This window comes from Ctenocephalides felis, unplaced genomic scaffold, assembly GCF_003426905.1.
Source record: "Ctenocephalides felis isolate EL2017-DRISC unplaced genomic scaffold, ASM342690v1 CF-g0.4_SCAFFOLD_03570, whole genome shotgun sequence".
In the NCBI taxonomy this organism is placed as follows: Eukaryota; Metazoa; Arthropoda; class Insecta; order Siphonaptera; family Pulicidae; genus Ctenocephalides; species Ctenocephalides felis.
The window spans coordinates 16,856,982-16,879,089 of record NW_020539724.1 but is presented as its reverse complement, the minus strand read 5'-3'; the positions used below and the strand labels follow the sequence as shown (position 1 = coordinate 16,879,089).

The 22,108-nt window shown below is 26.5% G+C and overlaps 3 protein-coding genes across 3 annotated transcripts in view; all 3 read right to left on the bottom strand.

The window, feature by feature from the left end:
* Nucleotides 1-543: 543 nt before the first annotated feature.
* Nucleotides 544-2,060, bottom strand: LOC113383277 (baculoviral IAP repeat-containing protein 5-like). Its single transcript, XM_026621537.1, has 3 exons — nucleotides 1,732-2,060; nucleotides 1,488-1,664; nucleotides 544-766 (listed from the first exon to the last, which is right to left on the bottom strand). The coding sequence occupies exons 1-3, from the start codon at nucleotides 1,858-1,860 to the stop codon at nucleotides 620-622; spliced, it is 453 nt and encodes a 150-aa protein (XP_026477322.1). The 5' UTR covers nucleotides 1,861-2,060; the 3' UTR covers nucleotides 544-619.
* A 677-nt stretch (nucleotides 2,061-2,737) lies between these two features.
* LOC113382972 lies at nucleotides 2,738-17,382 on the bottom strand. The gene is given in 18 exon segments (XM_026621231.1): nucleotides 2,738-2,872; nucleotides 2,971-3,132; nucleotides 3,214-3,343; nucleotides 3,734-4,186; nucleotides 4,348-4,422; nucleotides 6,092-6,348; nucleotides 6,431-6,631; nucleotides 6,795-7,008; nucleotides 8,883-9,046; nucleotides 9,386-9,936; nucleotides 9,938-10,245; nucleotides 11,272-11,579; nucleotides 11,692-11,914; nucleotides 12,276-12,395; nucleotides 12,487-12,656; nucleotides 13,605-13,831; nucleotides 14,140-14,249; nucleotides 16,613-17,382. Coding segments are annotated over 18 exon segments (4,203 nt in total). The 5' UTR covers nucleotides 17,070-17,382; the 3' UTR covers nucleotides 2,738-2,799.
* Nucleotides 17,383-20,735: 3,353 nt separating this feature from the next.
* Nucleotides 20,736-22,108, bottom strand: part of LOC113382772 (protein Wnt-1-like) — a 56,836-nt gene continuing 55,463 nt past the window's right edge. Inside the window, exons 6-8 of the mRNA XM_026621002.1 lie at nucleotides 21,920-22,027; nucleotides 21,320-21,594; nucleotides 20,736-21,121 (exon numbers count right to left, since the gene is read on the bottom strand). Of these exons, the coding sequence (XP_026476787.1) occupies nucleotides 20,920-21,121; nucleotides 21,320-21,594; nucleotides 21,920-22,027 (585 nt within the window). The 3' untranslated portion in view covers nucleotides 20,736-20,919. The remainder of the gene's footprint in view (nucleotides 21,122-21,319; nucleotides 21,595-21,919; nucleotides 22,028-22,108) is intronic.

The following is a 22,108-nucleotide window of genomic DNA, read 5'->3' as shown; positions in this document are numbered from 1 at the left end:
ATGAAGTATTAATTATCTATTAAAACTCGTACTACAACTACACAATTTTATAACATTTTGGAAAAATTGCATTTATTTAAAAACAATAAAACCACTTTAATTCTTCGTGATGATTACATGCATTGTTATATGATTTGAATATACTTGTTTCATCCGAGTGTTAGCACTCAATTTAACTAATACTTTGCTATTATAATACAATAAAATATGGTTTATTCTTATAAATTTATAATCCATCAATAAAAGACGAGGATTTTATTATTTTGTTATTTACATAGAAATAAGTATACAGTAAATTAAAAATATATAGTATTGGATCTAAAAATTAGCAAACATGTACAAAAATACTTGAAACTTAATATTAATATAAAATAATTAAAATTGATGTAAATAGCTTAAAAATACTTTAAAGATAAATACTTGACGGGAATTCAACACTCTGATAGCACACTTCAATAACTATTCGAATTATTCCATAAAACATGTACTTGTAAATGTACATAGCTTAAAAATACTTTAAAGATAAACACTTAACAGGAATTTAGCACTCTGATAGTACTCTTCAATAACTATTCAGATTATTCCATAAAACATGTACTCTTCATTTTAATATTTAGATTCAATTTGCTATTCTTTTCTTCACTGTTTTTTTATTTTTTTCAAATTTACGTGCAAAACTTTCTGATCTTTTGTCACTTAAGCTTTTTACAAATTCTTCTAAACATTCCTGAAGTAAGGTTTGGATAATGGTCTCCGTCTGAGATTCCTAAAAAGTGATGATTAGAAATAGAAATTAGCTTGATCAAAGGATAGATAATAGTTATAAATGTATAGTACATATAAACTACATATGTACATATAAAATAGTACATACAAATTATTGGGGTGGTCAACTATTTTTTGTTCAAAAAGAGAGACCACTTTATTTTCTTTTAAAAATATATCTTTCTTTTGAGAGGATTTTTGTTTCCAATAATAAGATGTTTATCTTTTAATGTAGCCACACTCAAACAACTTCTATTTTGCATATTAAATTAAACAGAAAAAAACGTCATATAACATTTTTACAGAAAGTTGTAGACTTCTCACTGCTTCAATAATTACCCTCTAAGAAAAATATCCTTTCAACAATAGCATTAGTGCCTGGACATCGTATATACAGTAATTATTTAGTAAAACTTATCAATTTTCATGAGAGATAACATTTCTCAAATTTTTTCCCTTTACACCTCTACAAAAAATTGTTTTAGGAATACAAATGAGTGTAAAATCATATAAATGACTATTCGAAGTGTACAGTTTGCAAAAAAGGTGTACAAAACACTGCAAAAAAGTATAGTTGGCCACCTTAATATTTATAAATCAACTCAGAAAGTTAAGGATATAACATTTACAAATGTTATAATATTTAGTTTCATTGCTGCAATATTTGAACAATATAATCAATATATTATCAACTGTTTATGTTGACCATAATTATAAATTACCGTTAATTCTGAGTACTTCCACCCCTTTCGAGATAAACAGCAATTAGAAGAATGTTTTTTGTGCTCTTTCCAAGGATCATCCGATTCTTCCCATCCATCTAGTTCCTTATTGCAAACGAAGCATACTGCTAAATCATATTGCTTTACATCTGGCATATAAAATCCAGCTTCAGCCATCTGAAAATCAAGATTCTTGATAAAATTTGATCATCAATTTTAAACTTCAAAATCATAATATGTGAACCTTTTCAGCTGAACAGTTAGAATCGTCACTAAATGGCCATTTAATAAAGGTTTTAAGGCGTTCTGATTTTAGTAAATATTTCAAACGTAGTGTTTGCTTTTCATTCATCCAATTCTCTGCTGAAATCATTATTCATCCAGCTCCTCGAATGTCTGTTGACCGCGGTTAAAACTGTTTGTGTTTAAGATGCTTGTTCACAATTTCTAAAAGTCTTTGACCCACACTAGATTTAAAAACGGGATTTGATAAAATAATTGTAAACACTATGTAATTAAAATATATTTGTTGATAATAAAATAATTATAAACATATTTTTATTATATATTGTCTATGGCTATCAACAACGAAAAGTCAATGACAGTTTTTCCTTAAAATATTTATGTTGCTAAGTGCAGCCAACTTAACGCACGAACAATTGTATTTGGAAGCCATCTGGTGTGTGAATATAACTTTATTTAACGGATTTCAATGGTTCTCAAAACACCCCCGAGGCAAATAAGAATTTATACTGGAGTTGAGTAACTCCGGAGTTATATCCGAGGATGATGATATAAATTATAATATAATAGTATAAATTAATTTATTTCATAGTAATGTGTCATGCTTTATCCATTCTTTTTCTTCAAAAATAATTATAAAATTGTTTTTGGTTCTCAAGCTTTCTGTTTTTACTTTGGTCAACTGCATAAAATATGAGCATTCAAAATATATGAAAATATTCAAAAGTTTATTATTGGACTATATTAGAGAATTCCACATAGCCGCAATCTTTGAATAACTTAAAATTTCAATTTCCCTTTAAAGGTTAACGGCAAAAATAGGAAAATGCAATAACAATATAATTATACAATAAACTTCATTATTATCTATCTCTATATTATGCCAACTGAATGAAATTCTTATTTCTTTCTTCATACTTTTACAAATTATTCTTGCCCATATTATCTTGATCCTAATCTTAGTTGTTATAACTTAATAGAATTAACAGTAAATAATAATTTGTGTTCTTAGAATCATTTTATTAATACAATAAACAATCTCTTTATAATATAGAATACTCTAATTTGGTTACCACAGTCTTTTCACATCTGTTGGAGCCACAGAACAATTTAAAAAATTTTGCTCTTGGCTTTGTGATACCCTGTAAAATTTGTGAGAATTATTAATTATATACCTATACTGTCTTATTAGTTATTAATCTAATAATATTTTCATAAAAAGTTGATCAATTATACTAACTTGTTGTTTTCAGACTCTCTACTTTCTGTTGATATTACAGAACATGTATCACCTAGAGTCCTTAAATCCCTCTGCATCATTTTCATGAGTCTTGTGCAATCTTGATCGAGTTTTAATGCATCTGGTGGAGGAGCTTCTGGACTTGCTAATAGAACTGATAATCTGCAATTGATGAAGCAATTTAACAGTTTGGGTGAATATTGGGTGAATCATATTTTTAATCATTATTGAGGAATAACTAACTTGATATTAAACTGATCTATTCGTTTTTCTAATTCTGCTTGATAATCTGAAATATGTCTAAGCAGATTCCACCGACATTGTTCATTGTCTATTGCTTCTTCTGGTACAGGAGCAGTGTTTGTTATCAATACTGAAATATAAAAATTTAATTAAAGTTAGGTTTTTTTCATGTTATCTATAATAGATAATTATAAATTAATAATTATGTGAGCTCTTTAAAATTTTTTTGAAAGCTTATTTTAAATAAATAAAATCATGGCACTAATAAATATTTAAAAAAAAAAAAAATTCATTTATACAAATAAATCTGTGACTATTTTTTGTGTTCCATGATACTTTCATCTTAAATACAATGAATATCAAAAGAATTCTAAATATTAAAAAAAGAATTATCAAGGAAAGGATGGCAGTAAATTTACTTAAATAAAGTTTTCAGTAAGTATTAAAATATTAACTCAAGATATCATATTATATATAAGCTGATGAGTTCTTAGTTTATCAATTATCAATAATCTATTACCTTCCTGGCCTACAGTTTGAGCAAAATTCTCCAGCTCGCGATCACTGACTAGATCAAATTTTGTTCCACCTGGTGAAGCTAATAAAGGTGCTAAAAGATTCTGACTATCAGTAAGATCTCCTGAACTGGTTGATTTAATACTTGCTGCTGATTTTCCTGAATCCATTAACTTTGTGTCATCACTTGACATAAAACTTAATAGATCCATATTAATTTTACAATCTTCATCTTGTTTATTGCCTCTCATAGGGCTATTGAGATCATTTTCAGTTTTCATATCTCCTTCCAGAATGGAAACTAATTCTGAATCAGTAGGTATTACATGGTTGGATTCTAAAATAGCTGATAAGTCCAAAACATCGCTTTTAGCTAATGCTGCAAAATCATCCTTAGATTCTGAGTCCAAATTTAAACCACGACTTGGGGTTTCAGTGTTCATTAGAGTATTGTTACCTAGAAATAGCATTCATTTAATGAATATTTACTTTTATTTTGCTATAGACAAACAAATGCATTTTTTGAAAATAATTAAAAGTAGATTATATTCTTTATTTTATACATATTCATGTCATTTCTGAAAAGAAAGTCTAAAAATTTGTATATTCCAAACATACCTGTAGGTGTTAGTATGGTGTTATTAGCTGGATTTAATCTCGTATGGCTAGATAACATATCTACATCATTAGTACCTAAAAGTAGTTATAATTATATGTATGCACACACACACATATTTAAGTATATATATATATATATATATATATATATATATATGTATGTTACGGTAAATGTGCACTCTTGGTGAATATGCACATTCACCGATGAATGTGCGCATTCCCCAAAACACACTAGGTGAATGTGGAGTTCTCAAACAATCAAATTAAAATAATGGTGTACGTGGGTACTTGGATCGATCTCATGAACATCTTGCGTATTTGGCGCATGCGCACTAAATAGTTAACAGTACATAGCTGAATAGTAAAATAGTAATATAGTGTATAGTGAATAATTAATATTAAATAGTAAATAGTTAATTGTTAGTAAAATAGTAAATAGTGAATTTAGAACAGTTAAATAGTGAATAGTGAATAGTTAAATAGTGAATAGTTAATAGTTCAATAGTTATAGGTAAATAGTTAATAGTTTAAGTAACTAGTAAATAGTTTAACAGTTAATAGTTAAATAGATGAATTGTAAATAGTGGATAGTTAATAGTAACTAGTGAATAGTGATAACTGAATAGTAAATAGTAAATAGTTAATAGTGATAACAGAATAGTTAATAGTAAATAGTGATAGTGATAACTGAATAGTTAACAGTAAATAAAGAATAATGAATAGTTAATAGTTAATAGTAAATAGTTGAACAGTAAAATAGTGAATAGTGAATAATGATAACTGAATAGTTAATAGTAAATAGTGAATAGTGATAACTAAATAGTTAATAGTAAATAGTTGAATAGTAAAATAGTGAATAGTGAATAATGATAACTGAACAGTTAATAGTAAATAGTGAATAGTGATAACTTAATAGTTAATAGTAAATAGTGAACAGTGATAACTAAATAGTTAATAGTAAATAGTGAATACTGATAACTGAATAGTTAATAGTAAATAAAGAATAATGAATAGTTAATAGTAAATAGTTCAATAGTAAAATAGTGAATAGTGAATAATGATAACTGAATAGTTAATAGTAAATAGTGAATAGTGATAACTAAATAGTTAATAGTTAATAGTAAATAGTTGAATAGTAAAATAGTGAATAGTGAATAATGATAACTGAATAGTTAATAGTAAATAGTGAATAATTGTTAGTAAATAGTGAATAGTTGTTAGTAAATAGTGAATTAAGAATAGTTAAATAGGTAATAGTTAATGGTTAAATAGTTAATAGTTATTAATGAAATAATTAATAGTTCATAGTTAATAGTTAATAGATAAATTGTTAATTGATAAATAGTTAATAGTGAATAATAAATAATGGATATTAATATGCATAAGACTAAAATAAATAATATAAATATAAATATAAATATAATTATAAATATAATTATAACTATAATTATAAATATAAATATAAATATATGAATTAGTATTTCACGCACATGCGCGAGTTGAACTCGCATTCGCCAAATGAGCCGGTAAATGTGCACATTCACCGAAATATGCACATTTACCGTAACATATATATACATATATATATATATATATATATATATATATATAAATGCATATATTATATAAATACATATACAATATTTAGCAGATATATGCCACAAGTGTAAAAAAACAACAAGAAAATTCTCAGTACATAAACAAATATGCTAACTGTTAATTCTATTACAAACAAAAATGTTACCTGGTTTATTCATATTCTTTGATTTTAATAAATTCATTTCATTCTCTATCCTAGCGCCAAGAAGTTCACTCTCATTAACGGCATTACATAAATCTCTTTGAAGAGCTTGCAGTGTAGGTGATATTTCATTATCATCTTTGAATCGAGAATTATTTGTTGGACTTTGATCTTGATTTGCATCCATAGTATCATTATTCATGTCACTATACTTTCCCCAAGGTTTAGCCCAATAATAAAATTTCGGATGATGTGTTTGCCTAAAAATTAAAACCAGTATTATATTTTTATCAATGGATTAATGGAACACATCACATCAAAAATTAATATATATTAACTTACATGGCCATAGATAATTTAGCTCTTAGTGATTTTAATACTGGCATAAGTTCTAAGGCATTGCCAGTGGTTTCATGAACACACTTAGTAAATTCTTGTAGATTTGTTATGTTTTGTTTCTGTGCAGATGTTTTTAAGTTCAGGTCTTCTGTTATAAAGTGAGGTAAACGACCTTCTAATAACCATTCTTGATCATGAATATATCTAAAATAATATTTGATCATTATCTGAACACATTGAAATACACTTAAACATCACATTGAAAGAGTGATTTTTGCTTTAAATGATTAATGTAACATTAAAGAATCACATTAAATGTTGTTCTACTATTATATTACTATTTTAAGTAAATCAATACACTTCTCACTTTCTAGACTGTCTTGGCTTTTGGGGATTAGTACAAATTGCACAAACATATTTGTCCGGAACATCTCGTTCCCTTTGAATACCATGACATAATGCATGTTGCCAACAAAGACAGAGTTCACACTGAACCATAAGTCCATCTTCTTCTCGGTGTCCACAGATACAATTAATAATTTCCTCTCTTCGCATTCGCACCAACTTAATTTCTTCGCCATCTAGGGAGAAAAATAAAATATCAATACAGCATAAAGTACAATATGTGAATATAAAAATCATGCAAGAATATAATTCATTATTTTTACAATTCATACTGAATTATATTACTCAAAACATTGAAAAATAAAATGATCTTAAGATGATCATTTCTAAAAAAAATTCTTATAAATTTAGATTTTTTATTTAAAATACTTTTTTTAATCAACAATTGCATGTAACATATACATGTTAAAACTTCCATAATAAAATAAACATGCAATATGTTACAAAGAAATATTAAAGAATTTTCAGCATATTGATTTAACAAGAAACAACAAATTACATAAGATAACGAATATAAAAGATACATGCATAATAAATTTTGAAAAAAAAAAGTTTCACCGTTAACTTAAATCTTATAATTAGTAAATTGATTCAACCAGATTCAATGGACAGATAGAATAGTGCATTCAATAATTAGAGAATATTAAATCCCTTTTCACAAATTAAATATATTACAGTTTCATTTATTAAAGATTCATTAATTGCCAAAAATAAATTTGCAAAATATATGTTCAAAATGAATTAATATAAATACAAATTCTGAAGACAAGTATTTGAATTGACTCAAACCTGGTTATTATCAAATATAATGTTTATCTAAGTAGCTCTTTTAATACAGCTGAAAATTCAGCAATAATTCTGCTAATAAAATACATTGATATTTTATCATGACTATAAAAATTTACAGTGTAAACATTCACTAAAACAAATTAAAAAAAATTAATAAAAGAAATGTTCGTCAAAAATTTATTGATAAAACTTGTGTAATATGAGATGAGTAAGAGAAAATCACGCAAGAAATAAAATACTAAAAAATTTTGAAAGTTCATGTAAGACAAAAAAAAGTTACCATACTATTTGCAGTAAAAAATCATAGCACATTGTTAAAATGCATTATTATATGTTTAGCCAAATGACATACTAATCAATAAAAATAAACTATAACAACCCAAAAAATATTCTCACACAGAAATTTTCTGACCTTGCATAACCACTGGCAGCATTGAATAAAAAATATGATGATATTATTTACATTTTATGCACAAATGAATTTAAAAAAAATATCCAAGAAATATTCTTTTATGCGTGATTATCTCAATGTGACGAATGACAACTGATCAATGCATATGAATATAAAAAAACATTAAAACGAATTGAAAACACATTATATGATGTTTCAATCAAAGCAAATCTATATAATGTATGAAGTATTATATTTCATTTTGATACATTCAATAGTGTTTTTACTAATAGTTTATGCTACATTTTGTTCTGTAATGGAATGATTTAAAGATGTGACAAAATAAAGCTATACTGCAGAGAATGATAATATAAATGATCGAAATCGAACTTTTATTTGGTCTTATCAAAGCTCATAATGATTATTACGCTCTATTATTTGATATTTATAAACGATAGAGTATAATTTTCTATAGAATTTTTTGATTAATAAATATTATTATAAAAAAATATAAATTTAAGCAATAAATAATATGCTTCTCAAATAGTAGATGTGTGCTCTATTTCAAATAATTATAAGTAGCATTTTGCCTTAAGGCAAGTTGCATGAACTTATAATTTAAAAATATTAAAACAGCAAAAATAATTGTAACATATTTGCCTGATCTTCCATTGATTATTTAATATTTATTTAGCTTTCTTTTTTGAAAAATGATTCTTATAAGAGTATATTTATAAATGACACATATAGGATCACAATTGTGAATTAATTTGTAAAATGAAGCTATGCCAATTAAAAGCAGTTGAACAAAAGCTTTTAATATAGCAATAATAAATTTATTTTATGTAATGTTCTAAAAGCCAAACTTACCCTCATTGATATAAACTTTTGGAACTTCGAGTGCAGGATCAGCCGCTTCTACAGCTTTAGTGCTGTCAGACGTATTATTGAGTGTATTTTCAATAGGTGCTTTTGAAATATCTGTTGGCATGCTAGATCTGCGCTGCTCCTCTTCATTTTTAACATGCACTGGGCTATGGATAAAAATTACATTAGATATAATACAATACTTTACAAAAAGTCAAGCAAAAGCAAAATAATTATATAACGAAAAAATTATTTGTAAAAACAAAACAATATAATATTATTTATTTCTTATTAAATTCAGTAATTTAAATTTAGATTTGCATTAAAAATTGAATATGAAAATATCTTAATATACATATACTAAAATAGAGTAAATTTAAAAAACATAGTTATTGCTTTGTTCTCATTTTAAATTAAATTCTACTGAAAAAATAAATGGTATTAACATAGTTCTTATATTAGTCTACTTAAAATGTTGATTATAAATTGTATGCACAAAAACTCACTCTATTGTATCATGTTCTTCTTTTATCATTGGACGCCCACTCTTTTTCATAAGTTGTTTATTTTGGCTACGTTTCAAAAGTTTTTGTATTAGGCCAGCTGAAGTTTCAACCCTTTGCCTTTTCTGATTTAACCCTAACTTTTTATCAATTCTTGTAAAATCACTATTAATTTGATCACTCTCCGGATCTGATTTTTCTTGAAGTACTTCATTTGTAGTAGTTTCTTCGCGTTTTTTAGGAAGTAAACGTTTAATACCTCCACCAGGAATTTTCTGCACTTCAGGAGGCTCCTTGTATCTTCGACTTAGTGGTGATTCATTTTCAAAAGTGACATGATGTTTGATTTTGTTTTTATTGTCAACTCTGAGAGCTTCTTCTAATAAAGGACTTTCACTACAGGACATACTGGTTTCATTCTTGATAACTGAGTTATTTGTCTGATCTTCATCTACTTGTTCTTTTTTCACTAAGTCAGTATTAATTTTAGTATCATGTGTTATATCCTTGTAGTCATCATCATCCTTTTCTAATTTTATATCCTTTATGGGAAATCTCATTTTCAATTGGAGAAGCTTTTCCTCTTTTATATATATTGTCAATCTTAGAAACTTTTTCATAAAATTGTGTATTTGAGTACCGATTTTTAGCAACTGGTTCATTTTCAGGAGTCTCTCGTATGGTTCTGGCATATGCCAAATCGGCTACATTTGGAGTTGAACCGAAATACTGTTGCAAATTCGGATGATAATGTTTTATGTGCATTTGAAGTAAATTTTCCTTCCGAAAGTTTTTACCGCAGGTTGGTTCAGGGCAACGGAATAAGTTATCAATTATCTGGACTTTCAGCGAACCCACAAACACTGTGAAGGTTGATATTCTGCGAGTTATGTATAAATTCTCAAGTAAAATAATAAAAATATAATTGAAAAAAAAGCAATAATTATAAACAATATTTCAAAAGATTAAATAATTTGCTTCATCTTTATGCAAACATTTATTAACAAAGCAAAAAATATTATTCGTATTGAGATACATATTCATTTTAAACTCATTAATAAACCTGCATCTTATGCAAAAAACAAAATGGCAATCATTAATTATAAAAATTATTAATTATGTAAAAATAACTTGACATTATGACTTCAAATATAATTAGCATACTTGAATTACTATTAAAATATTGATGGAATGAAAAATTATATCTTGAGCTAATTCACAAAAATACTAATAAAATATAAAATTCACGACAAACATATAATACAAAGTTAATTATATTTTATATATATATATATATATATATATATATATATATACTGTGGTATCCCGATACGAGCCGCAAAAGGAGCGATTTGTGCTTCGACGTACGAACAAAATTCGAAATACAAGCTTTGAGCAAATAAGGGTTTTCTAAAAATAATGCAAATGAAAAATATGAAAATATTTATCTTTTTTTTTACTTTGCCCAGAAATATTTTGGCTTTTTTAATATAGTAAATTATTTTATAGTTAGTCATTTCAATTACATATTAATATTAATTGTGTAGTAACAATTTACCCATGCAAGAATTATTTTAGCGTTTGAAATTTTAACTATAATTAATAGTGGTTGTGCAATTATGGATGTTAGGTTCGCATTTTTTGCATTTTGTACATTTACAAAGAGTAAAGTACACTTACGAGTAAGTTCTTGTGGGACAATACATCAAAGAAAAAAAGCAAAGATTTATAAATTAATTTTTAATTCCAAACGTTTCGACATTCCATTTAATGTCATTATCAGTGGATATTAACGTTGGTAGGTTACATCTGAAGATGTATCAGTTTAAAAAGTTCGACAAAAAATGATTTCTCTGATATCATGCTGAATTTAAATAATATCCACTTACCAAACCCATCTTCTAAAGGTTCATTGGGTTGCATTACAGGAGTTTTGCATTCTTCTTGAGACATGTTTACTTCAGCTTTTGGGGTCAAGCATTTGTTGTTCAATATTTTTCCGTCAGCATTAGAATTATTGCTACTATTAGGATGTGATATTTTCTTTTTTTTTATTGGTGTTGTATCCCATCCAATTTCTTTAGAACGTTTTCTATGCAAGCCAAAATCAAAACTATCTGAAGTGTACGGTTTCCCACTGTCAGCAAGAAATGAGTCAATTTCCTTCTTTGAACGAAATTTTCTATTAGTTGCTGAACTGAAAGTAAATAATTCACTCATTTCCCAAATTCCAATATCTATATATTGTGCAGAATTCCAATGTGTATTAAATAAATTAAATGTTTTGCGTTTTTAAAATTACTACTTACTTGACTATTACTACATCCCATTTTCCTGAGTATCCAGTAGTATTTCTCTTCACAATATGTTTAACCCAGCCTTCAGGTAACCTTGGATCATGAACTATTGTGCTAGGTTTTTTGGCCCCATCTGCAGAATCAATATGACCAGGAGTTCCAACAGGTTGATCTCCCTCCCACCGACAACACCACTCTTCAGGGGATTTGTGATTTGTGGATTTATTTACTGGTTCTAGAAGTAATTAAAATTTAATTTGAAAGTTAATAAAAAGTATTTAGAAGTAATTGTTTAAATTTTATAATATACTGTTTATTTCAGAATGGTGTCTACATATATTCACAGAATATGCAAGCAATTTGAATAGAATTTAAGTATACTTGTACTTAGATACATAAATTTAAAACAGTATGTTACATATGAAGTCAAATATTGTACCACAAGAGTATTGAAAAAGTTTAAAATAAAAACATTTTAAATAAAGTACTAAAAAGTAAAGGTTAAACATAGGATAAATATATAAATAAATATGTACATACGGAAATAAATAAAATATATAATATAAAGAATTAAAACAAAATAGCATAATAGTTACTTTTGTGCACTGAAGTCCCACCCGAATCTAACACCTTGCCCTTAACCTTATTCACACGACTCAAATACGAACCAGGAAGTGTTTTTATATAACCATCATCAAATAAAACTTCATAACTATCTACAAACAAAAAAATAATTTTGTTTTCTTTTGTAAAATTTATACTTTAGTGCATACATAAATAACTACAGTGATATTAAGAATGATATACCATTTTCCAAGACTCTTCGAACTGTGGCTGGAAATTTCCTAGAATCTGTCCATTTTGCCATGCAACGCTCTCCTTCTTTATACATTCTTGAACTTGAATTTAATGAATTATCTTTTGCAAGTTGTATTGGTCTCAAACGTGAACTGTTCATTGGAATCCATTCATCAGATCTAAAAGTGAAACAAAAGACAATAAAATTAGTATTATAAACAAAAGTCAAATTAATTAGTTCAGGTGTAATTCCAAACAAATAAATCTTTAAATATAAATAATTATCTGAATAACCATTATTTTATCTCATCTTATTTAAAAAAATATATATATATATGAAAGTTGCAGCTTTGTTGTAATGCAAATAATGCTGGTGACAAATTTTAAGAATTTTGTTTAGACACTGATATGACATTATGTATTTCACTCTCATACACAAGGTCATATTATTGTAATCAACTTTATTAATTGTTTAATTAATTTATTAATTGTTATTATAACAAACTGTGTAACAAGAAGGAATTATTGAATATATTATCAATTGTTGCATTTAACTCACAAGGTCTCTACAATTTTTATGAATTAGTAGACCTAGCATTGTGAATAAAAAAAAAACAAGGAAAAGCTCTCACTAAATTTTAAATGAGAATCGTTTCAGTAAAATCTATTTAAGAAATGGTGGTGATGGACACATGGTCCAATAATATATTTACAGTAATAATAATAAAGTTACATAGACATATTTACAGTAACAATAATAAATACTACAATGTTTGATTTTTATATAAAATTTCTCATAAGACAGTAAGATGACTTCCTTTACATTGACATATCGCTTATAATGACCCATTTTAAAAAAAATTATGTCCAGTTATAGATCAGCCAAGGTTTTCAAGAAAAACAAAGACCGATTAATCTTTTTCCTATGTGCTAAGGACTGCCACCTCCTTTAAAGACTGTACATACATGTTTACAGAAAATATATTTACTTTTTCAGAATGCTTTCTATGTCGCCCACTTATGATTATTTTAGGAGTGCCTTCAATGTCATACTAAGCAGATTTTACATTACATGCATACATAATTTATATTTATATATATATATAATAATTAAAATAGAAACTCACTTGCTTGATTCAAATTGTATCAATATTTCATTTTCATCATTATCAACTTCAACTACACGTGCTGTGGTCCATTCGTCATTGAAATTTTTAGCTTCAACCCGTGAACCAGGCACCAAATTCATAGACTTCAAGTCATACTGAATTTCTTTAGTATCATGTATCGTTCCATTTGTCTCTGTTTTTTCTTTTACTGGTGAATCCTTTTTCTTAAGTTCATTCGTTTTATTCTGTAAATATTTATTATAATAATTGTCTAATTTTATTTTAATGAAGGCTCTAAAATTTAATTTCAAATAGAAAATATTGAGGTGAAGAAAACTAATGTCAATACTAAACAAGACACAAAATTTATTTTATATTCATTAACTTCTATTATTAAAACCCAGGTCTGTATTACATTAAAATTACATTTTAATGATTTTGATACACAAATTAATTGATCTAAAATGTATATTGATAAGTATGCAATAATTTGATATTATCTATGAAATATTAACATTTCCCTTCCCCAAAATTATCAGTAAAAAGTAGTTACCACGGGTTTATTTGTATTTTTTTGGATCTCACTGGATTCCAGCTTTTTACTCCATCCTCTTTTTAACAAATTTTGTGCAGATAAACGCTTTGGCTTTTCTCTTGATGACACTAAAACAATTTTAAAGGTAATTTTACTACAATGAATTAATTCAAGTGTCAAAACTTTATCTAAAATTTATTTGAATATTAGAGAAATTAAATGAGACAAGGTTTTGCTCGAAGTAATCTTTTAATTTAAATTGGTAATATATATTTCATACCATTGTCAATTTAAAATGTCATTAATTGATTGGCTTGATAAGATGAAAAAGTTATTTACACCTTCAATAACCTGATTATATGATAAATTTTATATTTCAAATAAGCTAGTTTTATCCATTACAAAAGAATAAACAAGATTGATAATTATAAAAGGATGTATTATTTATATGACAACAAACAAACTACCTTTTCACAATACATTTCTATTGTATTAGTTTTCATAATTATTTTATATTTTTATGAGCAGCCATAAGGGTAAATTATTTATAAATTACAAAATTTACTATATAAAAAAAATTAAAAATATTTTTTATTAATAAATTGATTGATATCAAAGACGTAAACATAACCTACGGAGTAATAACTGTCAAGCAGCCATTTTGTGCAATAGTAATAGACGCGCTAGAAAACCGTTTTTTTAAATAAAATAATGATAATAAAAAATGATAAACCATTGAATAATTATTCTCAGTATCTAAATAGACATTCCTGTATTATATCAAAATAAATATTGATGCATGACAATATGATTAAGGTCAATAGCAACTATAAACAACATATTCAATCAAGAATGAATTAATTAGACCAATTCGAAGTTTTAAATTTACAATATTACAAAATACAATATGTAGCTTTAAGCTTTATTAATAAAATATACTAGTGAAGTATGGCACAATCAAAACTTAATGATAAAATAATTTTCAATTTAATCAAATCGTTTCAACCAATTCTGCAAAAAGCTGCAGGGACATGAATAAAAACTTAGTATTAAAACACTTTTATCATCTTTTTTTTTAATTTTGGGCATCTGAAATAGTTTTGAAGTGGATCCATGTAATATGCATCAAATCTTACACCATCATCATATTAATATAAGATTTAGGTATAAATTAATTATAAAAGCCAACTCTTTTGTGCTAATATAAGAGAAGAGAGATTATTTCATATATAGTTAATAGATCGAGAAGAATATACCTAAAATTTAGTATTAGTTAATATGATTGTCAAATTTAACTTTTATGTATTATTATTTTAATGAATATATCAAATTTATTGTTGGATGAATTTTATTATCATAAAATGGGAATGTGTATGTATGTGGTTACTAAAATTAAGTATTAGTTAATATGATTATCAAATTTAACTTTCAGTATTATTATTTTAATAAAGAAAATTTATAAAATTTATTGTTAAATGATATTTATTATCATAAAACGAATGTGTATGTAGTTACTAAAATTTAGTATTATCATATCATATTATTATTTTAATGAGGAAGATATATCAAATTTATTTATTAAATTTATTAAATTTATAAGAAGACATTTATTATCACAAAATGTGTATGTATATACTTACTAAAATTTGGTATTAGTTAATATGATTATCAAATTTAACTTTCATGTATTATTATAGATATATCAAATTTATTGTTAGATGACATTTATTATCATAAAACGAAAGTGTATGTATGTAGTTAAGTTTTACAAAGATTTAAAATTCTAATCAATAATGTGAGTAATGTTCTTATTAAAAGTATCAATAGAATTTTATGTATTTAGTTTATTTTTACTTACTTTTGAAACTAGTTTTAAATAACTTATTGATATAAATTTCTATCAAAGCCTACTTCGGAAATAAATTAAATTTTACTGAAATTGTTTAATGATATTCAACTGCCTCGAAATCCTTGATGTAGACAGTGAACATAAACAGTTGTTATATGATCTATTTAATTAATAATTAGTGTCTAATTTTGATGATAATAAATGTTAGTTCTGATCTAATTACTAACTGATTGAAAAACATTTTGAAGTCCTACAATAAAAGTCAAAGTATCTAACCCTCTTAGACCGCAGATTATGAGCATACATTGCAGTTTGTTCATTATATGTTTTATATAATGTATGTGTAGAGGAATATTTATTTTAGTAATTAGTTAAATTTATAGTCTGAAATATAAAAGTATGGACATTGGGAGTTCAATGCTCATATATCATTGAACATATTCCTAGTTAATAAAATGTATTTAATGACATATATTGTTACTAGTTATAAATGTACAACAAACATTTCAGTAAAATTCATGTGATTTAACGAACGTTGTGAATTAATTCATTTTAGACTTTTTATGCTTTGAGAATGTAATGCAAATTTACTGATTGCAGTATAAATACTGAAAATAACTAATGCCAAGGTAAACAACAAACCTGTATCAGTTATATTATTATTAGAAACAGTTTGATCACTCTCCTTCTGGGAAACACTGCTCTTATCATTTTTTACTTTATTTTTTGTGAGGCTAGCACGCTCAATTGTTTTGTCATCGCCTTTGGTCGCATTGTCATTGTGATTTTTCATACCTGAAGACTCTAAACACATTTTTTCCAGCTCTTCGTCTGAAGTGCGCCCCCAGGCAAACATTGAAGGTATGGCACCTGTTTTTAACATATATTTCGTGCCTTTGAATGCCTGAAAGTCGACCCGACGAAAATGGCGGGAGCACACATACACCGTGCGATTTCTTGCGTCTAATGGCATGTGACATTGGGCTAGCCATATTAGTTTGAAATGTTCATTTACAGGCAACTTGTGATATGTCACGCCTTGATCTTCGATTCTATTGCTAGACGACTCGCACAAATTCACATTACATTTACGGCCCATGGTAGTAATTGATAATGACGACACTCTGCAGAGAATTAATGGTGGCTATGGAAAAATATTCTTTGCATGTCCGTATAGCATAACAAACATTAAAAAAAATTGATCACAGTATGGTCTTTCACAATATTTTTCACTAGCTCTAAATCACTGCAAACAATTTAAAATACATTTTCTTTTTGCACAGGCCTAACAAATACACACACTCATAACACAAAACATAGATAATGGAGAACTTCATGTGCTTCGTGAACTGAAGATTCTTCATCGCTTTAATCCACAGAGTAACTTGACAACTAGAGACCACTATTTTATCACATCGAAAATTTCGTTTATAAACGTTACATTTTACCATTAATTACTTATATGTTTAATTAATAATTATTATTCAGTGTGCATTTTGTTATTATAAATTAAAATCAAGTTCACAGTTTGTTTCGATTGACAGTCTTTAAACTAAACCTAAGGTTGCCAACCTGGAGAAGTTTTTAGTTTTTGCGCCAAATTCAATTCCAGTTTTTTAAAGTAATATTTATTAAACCTCAAATAACCATTATGATAAATATATTATATTGAATAAATTACGTGTTCGCAACGATTGTGAGTATTTATATAATTATTCAAAAATATTTATTTATTTATTTATTATTACTGAAATAATCATTTTTCAATATTAAACAATATAGTAAAATAATAATGACATTAATATATAAAGTATCAATTGTAATAGAACTAATTGACCTGAAAAAGATATGAAAGCATAAAGCTTCCGTCTTTCTGATATTACCATGTTTAAATTGAATTGATTTGTAACATAATAAAATTCTGATATAATCATTCTTTTTTTATATATTTATGATCATATATATCATAATGAAATGTATTTATTATATACTTAATCATGTCCACATTGCAAATTTAAATCTAATGTTAGTATAAAAAAAATATAGATATGATAAAGTTAATTTTAAATAAGCATAATAGAGTCATCATATAATAAAATACCAAATAAATTAAAAAAATATAACAACTTATTATAATAAAATATTGTCATCCAGAGAAGAATATACAACTCCATATAAATAATTTTAATTTTCCTAATATAAAGGCTCATATTTTCTCCAAAACCCAATTAATTTGTCAATTATTTCATTCTAAATTTAGAAGATGTGAAGTGTCTCCTTCATAGATAAATAAGTATCTCAAAAACTATTAAAAACAAACAAAAACTGTTTGATATATTTTTGTCATTTTTTTAATTATTAATAAAGGTTCATGCTTACTTCATAAATCAAATAATTTGTCATATATTTCATTCTAAATTTAGAGGATGTGGAATGTTTTCTTCATAGATGAACAAGTATTTCAAAAACAAACAAAAATAGTCATTTTTTTAATTAGTTTAAAATTGAGAGAACTCACTTTTTACCTAGGAAACTAAAAATCTTTCTAGAGTAGACACTCATTATATGTCATTTAAAAATATGTTGAACTATAGATGTTTCCGTTTGTAAGTACATATGAAGCCCATCATCTTATTCACTATTATCTAAAAACGACTAAAAATGAAGAAGAAGACATCGCATATTTCACAAATATAGAAAGGAATATGTGATAAATTAAATAAATAAGAATGCTCTTACTCTAGACAATTGAAATCATAATCATTATTACGCATATTACCATTATTATGCATATATGCAAAACATCAATTCCAATTTAATTCAACTACCCATAGACGTTTGTAATATAATATCATGCATCGATAATTCTTCTGATAAATCATGGTTATTTGCTTTAGTGTTTTCAGTGGCAGATTTTGCTGGCACATGGAGAGGTCGTAAATGCAATTCTTTTAATACTCGATGACAAGTTGTTCTAGATACACCTACTTGTTGCGAAAGCTTTCTAATAGATGTTTCAGGGCAGTCCATCATATCGTTGCGAATTTTTTCAACAACAGACGGAGTTTTAACTGTGGGACGTTTAGGAGTTTTAATTACATTTGCGACCGATCCAGTGGATCTCCATTTTTTGTATAAATCCTGAATTGTACTGGTAGATGGTGGTTTGATATTAGAATATTTATCTACAAACATTTGTTTGGTTTCTTTGATAGAACATGTCTTTATGTAAAATTCAACGATATCGATTCGACAATCAATTGAAAATCGTACCATATCAACTATAATATTTTATATTTACAAATGCAGCCTCTGTCATAAATGTAAACAATTTGACATTATAGACTGACAGCTTGCATAGAAATCCGATGGATTAGCAAACATGTCAAAGTTATCTTTGAAGTTGGTTATAATTAATTTTGAATACTACCGCCAAATTCAAAAAAAATAGCATTGCCTTTTATAATTAAATTATTTTTTCAAAATCAAACTTGACATTACGAACACTTAAGAACCACTTAATAATATTACACAAATAGATTTTATATCCATAAGTTTTATTATAAATGAGAAAGTTCAACTTTATTAGCATTATTTATTGTTCATTTATAGTATTTAAATATAGTTTATACAAAATTGATTTTATAAATATAAGGAGTACAAAGAATATATAACTTTATCGCGAAAAAGGATCGATTTGCTTATATAAAAATCAAAGCATTTATTACATAATACAAAACATGCATTGACTTATTTATTAAATTCATTTTATTTAGATACTTATAACATAATATCGGAAACCTTTTTCTAGATACACTACACTAGATAGATTATTAATTTCAATATAAACACTATATTTATAATACAAATATTCAATACATAGAAGTAATACTTTCACATTGCTTTTTCTTTCTAATATTAGACACAAGAAATTTGGCATACTGGCATATATGTATATAATTAACTACTTAGAAAACTATTATTAAGTAATTCAGACCATAAATGAAAAACATTTACCAATATTTGCAGTACCACAGAAATGATATGAAAAAATAAATAAACTTATTTGGTATCAACACTGGAATAGCTTACAATGTGAAACTAACAAAACCACTTAATTGTGATTTTGCAAAACCAGATCAAACACTTTTTCCATGATTTAGTTAAAAATGAGATCAGTTTATCATTTGTGTTATTTTACATACATTACTCCAACTGCAACGTGATACATATAATAAAGAATATAATTTATTAGAATAGATTTAGGATTTGCTGCAAGTTTTTTAACATCTTATGCTGATTGTTAAAAAAATCTTGTCAGCTATAACTTATGAGAAATAAATGCATATTGGTAAGCTCATTGAATTTTACTAAAATAGTAATAATCACATGAAAAATTATAAAATTACACATCCACATCTCTATAAATACTATCATACATTTAATTAAATGTGTTGACATCAAATTCGAATTATTTGCACAAATAATAAAAATAAAATTATTACTTAAATAAAGAATAAAATACTAAATGCAAAATCATTTATAATATATTTAAGCTACTAGTTTAACTCCACATATAGAAATCACATTCACACAACCTCGCAAAAAATCTTTTATAACAAAGTACGCACAATAAATACTTATCAATCTAGAATAAAATAGAATAGATAGACAATTAAATAGTAACTAACCTTATGAGTCTATTTCAGATAATTAAAGCAACTGCATATTAAACAAATTTATTTATTTGTAGACCTATGCGTTATTGAAAGTGCATGCTTTAATAATAATCGAGATTATAGTATAAACTATTCATGGTATAATTTTTGAACTTCAAATAGAGTACACCAATTAAAATCGGATTGTGATTCTAATAAAGATATAAGTTCTTGAAGCTCATTAAATAATATGAAAAGTGTACTGATAATAGACCCTTTAAAATTGACTGTTTAATTGCAAACATGTTCTTCTACTGTTTTTGAACATTGCTGACAGATGACATCACAGCACCAGACAAACTGGCATTGGCATTTTTCAGTTACCAACCGGAGCCTGGTTTGATAACCACGTCCGCAACACAGTAGCCTGCATCCATCTAGTCCTTGAGAAGCCTGGTCACAAGTTCGACCATGAGTTCCAAGAACAGATAAACTGGAAACATAAAATCCCTTAAGAGGTCAAAATCCTATCTACACTAGGACAACCATATATCAAAGTGAAGTCTCTTCAACTATATATTAAAATTGTTATTAAGACAATATTTCATTAGGTTGCCTATGTTTGCCCCAGCAATATGAAGAGTGAAATATATAATTTAGCGATATTATGATTTAGGATCAATTTACCAACCTCTCGTTTCGCTCGCAATAATCAGGCGAATCTTCTAGATATACCAGATCAGTTTTAGACGGTTTCTTCATGTCCAATTTTATGGGTTTCAATTTTCTTTTCCGTTTTCTACCGTTACCAATGGCCAATTTAACATGACTGGCTCCATCATATCGCAGGCCCAAATTCGACCCAACTTCTCTCAGTGGAGGCAAACGTCGCCAGCATACTCTGACGGAACAGGATCCGGATACACCATGGCATTTGCAGGCGCGCGACATTCGTGAACGGACAGCCTGATGACCAAAAACATATAAATTAATTGTAATAATAAATAAGAATTAGTTAATAAATTGAGATTAAAACTACTCAAAACGGCCTGGTAAAAAATCATCCTGACAAAATCTAGGCACTACTCTACCAAATCATTTTTAACTTCCCGTAAGTAAGTTATAGTAATGTGGGCCAAAAATCGAAAATGAAATTTTTGCATATCTTCACGTTTCAGAGGTTTTTGAACATTTTGACATACTTTAGAAAAAATTGCTGTATGTGTGTTTTATAGCAAAACATAATTATAATCTGCAATTTATATCTATAATAGTTATCAATTTTACTAACCCTTCTACCAGCTTCATTGTTGTGTAGATTCATAAGTCCACTCACTGTACTTGTATCTTCTATGGAATCAACGAAGTCTCTACTGAACCTTTCTCCAAAGTTTATATCCTGGGAAAATATGAAGTAGAATTAATCAATTTGTTACAGATTCAAACGGCAAGCTTAATTTAAACCCTTACAATGACCTGT

Coding starts and splice junctions, on each gene's coding strand:
- LOC113383277 (XM_026621537.1), bottom strand. CDS start 1,860: ATGATTTCAGCAGAGAATTGGATGAATGAAAAGCAAACACTACGTTTG. Junction 1,665..1,731: donor CTAACTGTTCAGCTGAAAAG/GTTCACATATTA, acceptor CTTGATTTTCAG/ATGGCTGAAGCTGGATTTTA. Junction 767..1,487: donor GGAAGTACTCAGAATTAACG/GTAATTTATAAT, acceptor ATCACTTTTTAG/GAATCTCAGACGGAGACCAT.